Genomic DNA, 12,545 nt, shown 5'->3' with positions numbered 1-12,545 from the left:
ACTGTAATGTTGCTTATATCTCTGGTTTGTGATTGATGGCTTGCTTCTCAAATAACCGCAATTAGAGTTGATCAGGACTCCAGGTTAAATACCAATACAGACAGTACTGCTGGCATAACTTTACTACATCTATTTATAACTTACACACTCATAATGTGCAAAGATGCAACATGTAATGCTTTTGTGTGTATTTTTGTATTGGTTATATTGGTCTTTGTTGTTAATTTATTATGGTTCCTGTCGGGGGGCATTTAACAACAGATAGTGTGTGTGTGTGTGTGTGTGTGTGTGTGTGTGTGTGTGTTCTAATTATTTTCTCTGCTGTCTCAGGTCTGATCACCACAACCCAGAGGAAATTGGACCGCGAACAACAAACAGAACACGTTTTAGAGGTGAGGACATAGTGTGTATGCAATAATCTCAATATGCCAGCGTCTCTGAATGGTTTTGCTTGTGCTGGACCAGGAAACAAAAAACAAGAATTTGAAGCAAAGAGTATTATAAAGATATAAATCATTGAAAGTACTTAGGAATACAATAAATAAATTTTAAAAAATATGGCACACTCTTTGTATTTGTTATTATGTTCTGTATGTCATTATTGACCAAAATATGTCAGGAAGTATGTCATGTACCAATATTTGTCATCAAATGGCCAGTCAGATTTGCCTTCTTTGATCAGGTAGTTACATAATTTAAAATTTTGTTCACTGTGAAATCATCTGGGACCACTAGAAACATCCCAGTGGGAGTCTTACACAGCTGGTCTGTCAGAACAATTAACTCTAGTTTAAGTCATAACAACACCATTCAACACCACAAGATCTCTGCTGGTACACCATAAAGACAAGACCTAAGAGAAAAACACAAAAGGACCTATCTAGAGCCAGTACTTTGTTTGTCCGTTCTTGGCTACTGTAGAAACATGGCAGTTCAACACGGTGGATCAGAAGCGGATCAGCTCACTCTGTAGATAAAAAGAGCTCATTTTAAAAAGGTAACAAAAACATGATTCTTATTTTGAGGTTTTATACACTAAAGAAAACATAAAATATAAAAAAAAACATGTTTATATTTCTCAAAGTAAGACTTTAAAAAAAAGTGTTATATTTGTGCCAAAACTCAGGTATCACTATGACATTCGTATCTAAACAATACATGTCCAGCCCTGCTTTGTCGCTTAACAAGGGATTCACAGGGAGGGTGCACTGACACTGCTTTCTTTGGAAATGAATGTAACACAGTTGACAATGCGGAGTGTGTTTTAAGTCCATAAATTTGTGCACCAATCCATAGGCTGCCAGGATTTAGATCAGAACAAATCGGTTCTCCCATCTCTACCCCTAACACACACACACACACACACACACACACACAGAGTTATTTGCTGCAGTGAAGACGTGTGTTGGTCTCTTGTAGATAGTAATGTCAACCTGTCTATTCAGCTCTACCTTGATTTGAGATCAAGTTTGCCACTGACTTTCTCATGACTCATAGAGTTCAGCGTGTGTGCACATATGTTGGCGGTAAGCAAAAATATTTCAAGGGTTCCCCACGTCTTGAGGTTTATAGTTAGGCCAAATTGTCCTTGGGCAGGACACTGAACCCTATGTTTCTCCTAATGGACAGTCCAGCGGCTTACAATGCAACTCTGTTGGGTCCATTCACAAGTGAGGGCTATAAAAGTGCAGTACATTTACCATTTACTTGATTTTATTTCATTATTTAAGTTCACAAACAGCACATTTGACATGTCTGGACTTATCTGTGAACAGACTAGGGATCGGCCTGATTTTTTGGTTTGGTTTTTCGGATGCGATAATATAATTAAATTAAAGCTGCAAGCAGCATTGGACGGGACCTCGCCATCAACCTACGTCGGGGCCTGTACGGCGGTCGCTCGCCGCAGCCGCGCCACGCCACATCACGTCACGTCACCCCACGCCCAAGCCCTCATCACCAGAAGCCGGGGGAGACCGCTCTATGTTGTCATGCATTTCAGACACTGTGCAAAAGACTTAGGCTTTCATAGCGAGACTCTTCACTGCGAAACGTGGAAATTCAGCACCACGCCACTGACACGCCGTTTGACGCACAGTGACGGCCCTGAAATGCCGGAAATGGCATCACAGTTTGACATTCGATTCAAAATGGCCAACTTTGACGGCATGTCACGGACATGCCCTTCAACGTACAGTCACAAATCGCACAAGTAGCAGACCTTCACATTTAAGAAGCTGTAGCCAGAGAATGGTTCACTCTCAGCCTGACAAACAACTTTAACATATCAATTATCTAAATAGTTGCATATTTCACTTATGCATATTTGGTCGTACTTAGTAAAAGTAAAATGAGTAAAAGCATCGTAACCAGGGGCATGATGGGAGGTAAACCTAGTTTATCTACCTCTGAGGCTATGAGACTGATCTATTTTCAGATCAACTGTATCAATCAGAGGAGAAACAAGTTAAGTAGATAATAGAAATATATACATCCAGAAATAACAGTTATGTCATATTTTATAAATTAATGACCGTGCGAAGGCCCTATTGTAATTGAAGGAATTCTTTTTATTTTTCCTTCCAAACAAACACATTTTTGGAGGCTTTCCCGTGCTCGAAAACTCGTGAAACACGGCCCACATGTTAGTTGTGGCGAAAAAAAATCATATTTTCTAGGGGTCCACTATGAGCATGGCGAAATGGCCTCTCAGGGGCCCATAATCTGTACCCAAACCTAACAGGAAGTTGGCCATTTTGGATTTAGCAGTCATTTCGCGCTGTATTTGAACGAACTCCTCCGAGGGAATTTTTCGGATCAACTTCAAAATTGGTCAGTACAGTTAAAAAATGTTGCTGATTAAAAGTTGTGCTATTTGTGCATGTAAGCTGAAGGGAGTGTCCGTGGTGTGGCATCAAAATCAGCCGATTGGCCGTAAAACAGATAGTACTCATAACTTCAGTGTACAATGTCCAATGTCCACTAAACTTCACATATTCTGTATCAGTCCCACCCTGAACACATCCTCACAACTTCAGTGTACATGGTCCAATCTCAATGAAACTTCACGTTTAATAAGAGTCCCGCCCTGAACACGTCTACATGACAATATTCAGATATAGTAATAGTGCTACCTACTGGCAACAGGAAGTAAGCGCTGTGCTGTGATTATGATCTGATTTCCGTGAAATTTTCATGTTGTGGTCCGCATGTGTTACGAGGGCAAGTGACACGGCTGCAGCACACCCCGAGCTGCGTGGAGTGCGAGGGCCCTTTCATTGCTTAAATTATTATTGTTATTGATGCATTTAATGGAATATTAATTTATTATTTATTTATTTATTTCATTTTCTGTCCTTCATATTAATGAACTGTAATCAATAAAAGTTATCTCTTCAAGGATTTAGGAGAGCAAAAAAGCTACAGAGTTGTCAAACAAAGTACTTTGTGTGTGTGTGCGTGTGTGTATGTGCGCGTGTGTGTGTCTAAAAGCAAAAGTATGTATTCCTGTTCTAGCTACACAAATGAATGAATCGAACACAAAATGTTTGTCTTGTTCATTTAAAGTTAGAGTACCATTACATTTAACTGATCCTCAGCAACTTGTTATGTCAGGAAATATCATGTCACCATGTCAGACTCAACTGGTTTTTGGCCTCAGATGATCAAAAGTCAAGATAATTTGCTACGTTACTTGTTAAAGAGGATCACCTGAATTCACCATTATTTAGGTCACTGTGAGGTTAGTCTGCTTAATTAGGGGATGAGGAACAGGTTCAACCCTACTCTCATGTCCCCCAAGATACACTCCTTCATGGGTCTCATCTTCCAGTCTTTTCTGTGATTTTGTATTAAATTTCTCACCCTGTTCAACCCCTGCAGGTGTTGGTGTCAGATGGTGGTCCTAGTCCTAGGCAGAGTACAGTGTGGGTGATGGTTCAGGTCTTGGATGAAAATGACAACAAGCCCACATTTCCTGAGAAGGTCTACCAGATCAAACTACCAGAGAGAGAGCGGAGAAAGAAGAGCGAGCCCATCTATCGGGTATTCGCCTATGACCGTGATGACGGGCCCAACAGCGACCTTTCCTACAGCATTGTGGACGGCAACGAGGACGGGAAGTTCTTCATCGACCCCAAGACTGCAGTTGTATCTTCACGCAAAGCCTTCACTGCGGGGAGCTACGACATCCTGACTGTACGCAAACTTTAATCAACTATTAAGAATGTCTGCTAACATGTTTTAGGACATATAAACATCTTCTCATCTTCTCTTCGTCATGGATGGATGTTGTGTTTGAGTCTTAAACCTACCTGACGCCACAACTTCAAACTTCAAATTTTTTTCTGTTAAGATAGGAAAAAGACTTGGATAGATAGTTGACTATTGACCAAGTACACTTGGTGATTCTTTCTGAACTGTTTCTGGGTTTTTGGGGGGGTGATTGGTTTAGAACTATTTTAATTTGCATGTTAATGGCTTTACATTTAGCATTTTATATTTCTTGCTTTTATTTAAACCTGATGTACTCAATGTTGGATTACCAACTAAGCAAAGCAGACAACTGGCCTAGGCCCCCCCCCCAGAACTCCAGGGGGACTGAAAGCTGCAGGTAAACTGTATGTCGGCTGCTTTGTGATAATTTGATTGAAACTTTGTTTGGGAATACACACCACTGATGCACTATATCAAAATAATGGCCTGATCTTGAGGCACTGTATTAAAAAGAGACTGTAATCACAACAATCTAATTTCCAGACATTATTCAAAGGTTGTCCCCAACTAAAGACTTTTCCATGTCGATTAGTTAAAGCCAGTAGTTGACTAGTCGTCAAACGTTTATGATATTAATTTAATTATTTAAAAATATATATTCATGTATATAGTTTTTTATTTTACCTCTATTTTATCAGGAAGTTCCATTAAGATCATAAATCTCTTTTAGAAGAGAGACCTGACCAAGATAGCAGTCGGTCAAAAACACAACATATTAAAATACAACATATACAAAAGTAAAAAATAAAACACTGGCTATGGTGCTCATTCCAGCCCAGCTCTTATGCTAGTGGTGTAAACAAACCTCCCCTGAAATATCATGCTCCCAGTGTGGCTACAGTAAACTAATAGGACCACTAACTACATGTTGGGGCGGCTGTGGCTCAGAGGTAGAGCGGGTCCTCCACTTGGTTTAATCCCCGGCTCCTGTTGGATGTCAAAAAATACTGAACCCCAAATTTCTCCGATGCATGTGCATGAATGAGTTAGTTCTTAGTCTAACTGTAATAGCTGCCGCAAGTGCAAATCTTTCGGTCAAGTAAAAAAATTTCAATTCAACAGATGTACCTTTGCAGGGATGTTGACATTACATTCATGGATTTTCATTTTCATTTTCACAAATCATAAAATTGATATAAAAAAACATAAATACCAGTTTGTTTTTTATATACATCTGAGTAAAAAATGTGAAATGAATTGTAAGTTCAAAATGTTTTAGCAACTAATGGTTTTCATTATGCCAGATTTGAGTGACAACTTTCAGTGCCAATGCATGTTGCCTTCGGTTTGTGCCATCTGACAGTAGGAGTGTGGAAGTTGGGGTGGTAAATAGATGTATAATGACTGAAGTTTTCATCCCATCACAAACTTTAGTTAGTGTTCACCTTTTAAGAAAATACATTCTTACCCTAATGTGAACCATACTGTAGCTGTCACATACAGATTATGTGGATAGCGAAAAAGTTCAAAAACATTGGCATTGCTCGTAATTCAGGGTTTTACTTAATCCCCCAGTATTGACATACTAGTTTGGGGGTTGCCAAATTTCACTTCACATTTTAGAATTTTAGTACCCAGAAACCTCTTTCCATCTTTGTTGTTTGTTTTTTGTTTCTGTGATTTACTTTTTTGTATGGTTTTTCGACTTTACATTCTTCATTCAGCTCTTCTGTGCCTCTTTCTTCAGATCAAAGCGATAGACAACGGCCGTCCTCAGAAGTCTTCCACAGCTCGTCTGCACATTGAATGGATCCGCCGACCACCTCCCTCGACTCTTCCACTGCTCTTCGATGAGCCAGTCTACAATTTCACTGTCATGGAGAATGACAAGGTGGCTGAGATTGTGGGTGTGGTGTCCCTGCAGCAGAACTCCGCCCTCTTGTGGTTTGACATCACAGGTAAAATCCCCCTTTAGGTGAGGACGATCCTCTGTCAGCAGTGGAGCCCTTTGTGTATTGTGAGGTAGGGTATGCCTAGGCTTAGTGCATGGTGTGTGTTGGGCTGACAGTGTTAGAGTGTGTTGGTGTGTGTTGGTGTTATATGAGATGCAGCTGAGGTACTGTGGCCTTGCTGCATGATTTGTCATGCTCTGTCCATCCCAGTCACCATGGCGACAGCTTCTCCAGCTGTCAGGTCTGTATGCCTCATTGGAGGAAAAGTGTTACTACCCTGGGTCAGGCAAGAAGAAAGAAAACAAAGTTGGATAAACCAAGTTTTAGGTTTATATAGTAAAGAAAATAAAACAAAGAATAAACGTTTGTCGGTGGATCAGGTTCCACTGATTTGATAGGAGAAGTGAGGAATTTACAGACCCTATTTCAACAGTTAACCCCAGTCACTACCTACCAGAAACTAATACCTAGTCATCTTCTGTGAGGCTTGTTGTGCTCAAGGTAAAAGTGCTGCACAGCACCATCAGCCAAATTAGGGCTACATCCACACTACAACATTTTAGTTGTGCTACGTTTGCACCTAGCATCCATACTACTCCAGCGTTTTCAATCCTCTAGAGCAGAGACGTTTGGATACGTCTGTTTCATGGACGTTGTCCAATCAGTGTTTAAAGGTTTGCTAGTATGTGATAGCTTTGATCAGTCTGCTTTTAGTCTTTACATTTAGCATTAAGCTAAATACTAAGGTATTGTAAATTGGTATAATTAAAATACATTAAATAGATAGAAGTCGATTCTGCTGTAAAGCAAATACAATTAAGATGTAGGTTAAAGACTACATGTGTAACGTTGTAATGGATATTATATTGGAGTATTTGAGTTTGTAACATTATGCTGACAGAGTGGATGTTGTATCGTCTATATTTAGAAAGACACAAAGGGACTTTAAAAATACAGTGATGAAAAAGAGAGACAAATACAGAAGTGCGAAGTCTTATATTAAAAACATTTTTCGGGAGAATTTTGGAAAGAGCAGTCACATTTCTTTGTCATGCTTCCTGTTTACACCGTGAATGTTACCAATGGGCTGTAGAAAACTGTATTGAGTTCACAGGAAGTGTACACAGCGGAAAAATTGGCTGTGGTAAACAGCCAAGCATGCCACAAATGCGAAATAACATGGAGTGTAACCACCTAGCTGTACTGAACCTGAGATACCTTATCAAAAACCTGGCATAAAAAGGAGGAATAACACTGGGGTTAAATGTGTCAAAACTAGGCCTACTGGTAAATTATAGGTGTGTGAGCAAGTGTTGTCCTGTGTTGTCAAGAAAACTCCTGGAAAATGACTTCTTAAAAAGAGTGGGAACCATGGAATGGTCATGTGGTATGCGTTTTCAGGTGTGTTAGTATGGACAGAGATCATTTCTGAAACAGTGCTAAAGCACTTGTCTGGACGGATTGTTGTCATTTTAAAATGGCATTTTAAAACGAAAATGTAGTAGTGTGGATGTAGCCTTGGCCCACAAACACTGTACAGTACAGCCCCAACAAAGACTAGCATTTCCACCTAGGATTACGTTAAAACAAAATAATAATATGATCGTGAGCTGATAGAAGAACTGAGAAATCAGGTCAGTTGTTTCACTCAGCACCTAAGTTACCAGCAGTCTAGAGAAATAGTCATGGGGTGGCAAGAGGGTGGCATGGAGACTTTGAGGGGTAGCAGCTGCCACCCATCTAAAGCCTCCCATGCTTAGCAGGGTTTACTTCTAAACTCAGATAACCTGCCCCGCTGTGCAACAAGGGACAGACAGACTCTTTACCTCCATGCCACACTTTAAAAAACAAACAAAGCCAAAAGCTACCAAAAACCTTTGGAAATAACCAAATATAGGCCATGAGACTTCTAAATTCATCCTCAGCACTTTATCATGCAAAATAGTTTTTATTTTTCTATTATATTGACTTATTGATCAATATGTATTTTGTTTTACATAAAATTAACTCTAATCTTAATTTCAATTATACAACCCTGCATTGTAGATTACAATAAATTAACCTTGAATCCTTGAATTAGCAAGTGGATCCCGGACTGGACCATATGTTATGACCTTGGCTCAATGAAAGCAACATGAAGGAAAAACCAGTGTTAATGAGCTAGTTCATTGGGAGCTTCCTGAAAAAAAGGACAGAAGCCAAGTTCACAAAAACTACATTGGTAATACAGTAATACCGTATCTCCATGTTTGTTATCCTGAGATTTTTTTTCTAACGTTACCTTTAAGAGATTAAGATATATAAGTATTATACTATACTTCTTATGTGACTAATTTAGTTTCATAATGTCTCTACTGAGAGTGAGACAGGGCCTTCTCTGAGCAAAGAACATTCTGACAGATTTGAAATCTAGTCTGACATTCCCCTATAAATGGGAAATACCCACTGTGGCACCGTTAAATCCCTCTTAGTTCACTTTCACCCACTTAAAAGGCTTAACCAGATTATGTCATACCAAGCACACTAAGCTCAGTTTTTATGCATTATGTGTGGTGACAATTCTGGTGTGGTACAAGTCACTGAATAATTTTACTAATCAGTAATTATATTAGTTTTTAATGCCATTCAATACTATATATACACTGACCCTTCCCCAGCCGTGATGCATGCACTGTGGGCTCCAGGCAGCCCAAGCTAGATGGACAACAGTGACCGGGAAGGACTGCGGTTTCCACAATGCACCATCCATATTTTCTTTTGTTGTCACTGTGCAGTGACACTCAGTGTGTATCCGGCTGGAGATACCTTCTGGCTCGTGCTTGTGGCTCTCTATAGCTCTGTCCATCTCTTCTCTCTATTTCTCTTAATGTCTCCCTCCCTCACATTCTTTCTAATTTTTTCATCCATGATTTGTCAGAATGTAAATATCCTTTCTCTGGAATCACAGCTATCACAGTCATAATGTTGTTTCTAAAACATTTTTTCTTTTCATTTAATAGTAATAATGAGACAATTTGAATCACGACAATTTCCCAGGAAAGAAATTTAGCAAAGCAACTGTAATCCACAAATATCAATATTAGTGTATTTAAAACCCATGAGCCAGCGTGGCAGTACTAGACCAATATTTTATTTTTCCGTAGAATCCATCCTATGTACAAATCATTTGCTAGAAATTCAGCTCATCTGAAGCAGCTGTCTCTGTCCTGTCTCATCAGTCTCCTCATCTCCTTTTCTCCTCACACCATCCTCCTGTCCTCCTCCCCAAGCCTTGTCTGTCCTTCCTGTCTCACCTTCTCTCTCCTCTCTCTCCTCAATGCTTCATGCCTGGAAGGTCCCAGGTCTTTCCGTGAGATGTTCTATATTCTGCAGAGCACTTGTGGCAGGAACTGTTCCTCAGAAGGTATCTCGCTTCGAACTTCCACTACTGCTCTTTGCTGTCTATTCTCTTATTCCTTTCCTTTCCTTTGCTCTTCCTTTTGGTTGATGCTCATTGTCCGCCCTGTGCTTCTCATCAGTGCTGCTGACATTCTAATGATTGGTTAGTTGGCCGAGGGGAATAAACCACATGGAAGCTCAGCTTAAGTGGATGTGTGTGTTTGTGTATGTGCTTGTTTATTCTGTATGTGCTTGTTTATTCTGTGTGTGTGTGTGTGTGTGTGTGTGTGTGTGTGTGTGTGTGTGTGTGTGTGTGTGTGTCACATCAATAGACATTTCAGACAAGGTTAATTTAAGAGATAGAGCGAAGGTAACTTTAAACTCTCCAGGCAGGACAGGCCCTGTCTACTTAGTTAATGTGAGCTCCATTGTCATTGTCCATCAAATTTAGATGATGATGACCTTACTTTGAGAAGTAGCTCACCTACGTTTAGGTTTGTTCTGAGGTTGCTACACATAATTTGTGTATACTCTTTGCTGTGTCTTCTGATCAGATATTAAAGCGAGTTAATACAAACAAACAAATGTGTACTTATTCCCTCAACCAATGAGAATCGATAAGAGAATCGATAAGGAATCGAATCGATAATGGAATCGGAATCGTTAAATTCTTATCAATTCCCATCACTATCCCTGAGTTACCTCAGTGATAGTCCTGTCTAATGACCTTCTGTAAGCAGCACCTGTACACCCATTCCTTATGGATCTAAGACATGCCTCATGTATTCAAAGGCAGGTTCACACACGCATACAAATCTCCCACTGAAGTCTCCCACATCTTTTTATCCCCCTAAGGAGAAATTCATTTTGACACAGCAGAAATAGGGCAAAGCAGCGCAAAATCACAGTAAATATTATTAATATTAGAAGATATAAAAACTATAAATTAAAGTATATACACTAAAACTAAAACTAAACTAAAACTAAAATTAAAACTACTAAACTACTAAAGTGGAAATCAAATATAAATAGTGCAAAAGGTTTGCACGTTGTAGGTAGGAGTTCTAAACTAGTCTTTATCTGCTGGGGTTTGAGGAACTAGGAGCGGTGGCGATGTGGAGTCTGATGGCAGATGGTACAAATGAGTCTCAAAACCGCTTTGAGGCTCGGGGCTGGGTCAGTGTGTGGCTGAAGATGCTCCTGAGCAGCCTGAGCTCAGTGTAGAGAGGATGACAGGGGTTGTCCATGATGGCTTTCAGCTTTCCTCTCATCCTCTTCTCCGTCACAGCCTCCACACTGTCCAGCTCCATCCCCACCACCGAGCTGTCCTTCCTCACCAGCTTTCTAATCTTATTGGCACCCCCAGACAACAGACCACTGCAAAGAAGAGGACACTGGCCACAACAGACTGGTAGAATATCCGCAGTAGCCGAGTGCACACGTTGAATGACCTTAGCCTCCTCAGAAAGAACAGTCTGCTCTGACCTTTCCTGTAGAGGGCCTCAGTGTGATCCATCCTGTCCAGTTTGTTGTTGAGTGTCACCCCCAGGAACTTGTAGATGTCCACCATCTCTACCTTCTCCCCCCTAATCACAACTGGGGAGGGGGTCCTCTTTCCGCGCCGGAAGTCCACCACCAGCTTTTTAGTTTTTCCTGTGTTGAGCTGTAGGTGGTTCCTATCGCACCATCCAATGAAGCTCTCAATCAGGTCTCTGTACTCTTCCTCCCTATCATCTGTGATACAGCCGACAATGGAGGAGTCATTGGAGAACTTCTGTAGGCGGCACACTCCAGAGTTGAAGCAGAAGTCAGAGGTGTAGAGGGTGAACAGGAACGGTGATAGTACAGTTCCTTGGGGTGTACCAGTGCTGCTGGTTACCACATCTGACAAGCAGCTGTGCAGTCTGACGTATTGTGGTCTGTCAGTGAGGTAGTCAGTGACCCAGGCCACGAGGTCCTGATCCACCTGCATCACAGAGAGCTTTTCTGCCAGCCGGAGAGGTTTGATGGTGTCAAAGGCACTGGAAAAGTCAAAGAACATGATCCTCACGTTGGTCTGTGACTTCTCCAGGTGGGTATAAGCTCTGTGAAGCAGGTACATGATGGCATTATCCATGCCAATGTCGGCCTGGTACGCAAACTGCAGAGGGTCCAGGCAGTCGCGTACCAGGGGTCTGAGGTGCTGCAGAACAAGTCTCTCAAAGGTCTTCATATAAGTGACGTTAAGGCTACAGGCCTGAAGTCTTTAAGAGCGTTGGGTCTTCCTTTTTTGGGAACAGGAATTAAGCAGGAAGTCTTCCAGATCTTTGGCACCTTCTTCAGCTCAGGGAGAGGTCAAACAGATGCTGGAACACTCCTGCCAGTTGCTCGGCACACACCTTAAGGACTCTCAGGTTGACGTCGTCTGGACCTCTGGCCTTGTTTATCCGGGTCCTGGTGAGCTGCCATCTCACCTGGCATCTTGTGATGACCGGGTTTGTTGTGGCAGTGATTGGTTGGTGACAGTTCCCAGCTGTGAGGTGATTGGTAGAGGGGGGAGGAGGGGAGGGGTGCAAGGGGGTGGGAGAGTTGGTGTAGTGGAGAGAGGTAGGTGGGGGGAGGAGGTGGAGGTTTGTGGGGTGGAGAAATGGAGAGGATGGGGGGGTGGGAAAGGGGAGTGAGTAGAGGGGGGTTTAGGGCAGATGAGGGGGGTGGTGTTACTGTCGTCATGGGGAATACGGGCTGTGGAGGAGGAGGGTGGGGTATCCAGGGTGTGAAGGGGGTACCTGAAGAGGTGGAGGGGGTTTGTGAGTCAAACCTATTGAACAGGTTTAGCTCGTTGGCACGTCCCTTTGTCCCATTTACTGAACCTGCTGACCTTTTCATGCCAGTAATGCTCCTTATCCCCCCTCCACACCTCTCTTGTGCTGGTCTGTTGCAGCTTCCCCTTTATCTTGTTCTTGTAACATTCTTTGGCCCTCCTCAGCTCTCTCCTCAACTCCCTCTGAATGTCTTTCTTGG

General features: G+C 41.7%; 1 protein-coding gene and 1 long non-coding RNA gene across 11 annotated transcripts in view; one reads left to right on the top strand and one right to left on the bottom strand.

Moving 5' to 3' along the window:
* LOC127362392 (uncharacterized) overlaps positions 1 to 12,545 on the bottom strand; it is a 165,000-nt gene that overhangs the window by 69,819 nt on the left and 82,636 nt on the right. The gene's annotated exons all lie outside the window — the stretch shown is intronic.
* The window catches only part of fat3a (FAT atypical cadherin 3a), a 183,347-nt gene that overhangs the window by 112,123 nt on the left and 58,679 nt on the right, over positions 1 to 12,545 (top strand). For 6 of the 9 annotated variants that reach the window (XM_051397895.1, XM_051397899.1, XM_051397896.1 and 3 more), the window contains exons 4-7: positions 331 to 392; positions 3,883 to 4,197; positions 5,963 to 6,173; positions 9,502 to 9,570. In XM_051397895.1, coding sequence (XP_051253855.1) covers positions 331 to 392; positions 3,883 to 4,197; positions 5,963 to 6,173; positions 9,502 to 9,570 — 657 coding nt within the window. The remainder of the gene's footprint in view (positions 1 to 330; positions 393 to 3,882; positions 4,198 to 5,962; positions 6,174 to 9,501; positions 9,571 to 12,545) is intronic. The other 3 variants (XM_051397901.1, XM_051397898.1, XM_051397897.1) reach the window with 1 other exon arrangement.

The sequence above is a fragment of the Dicentrarchus labrax genome, unplaced genomic scaffold, assembly GCF_905237075.1.
Source record: "Dicentrarchus labrax unplaced genomic scaffold, dlabrax2021, whole genome shotgun sequence".
NCBI classification, from domain to species: Eukaryota; Metazoa; Chordata; class Actinopteri; family Moronidae; genus Dicentrarchus; species Dicentrarchus labrax.
This window is presented reverse-complemented; position numbering and strand designations above follow the sequence as displayed.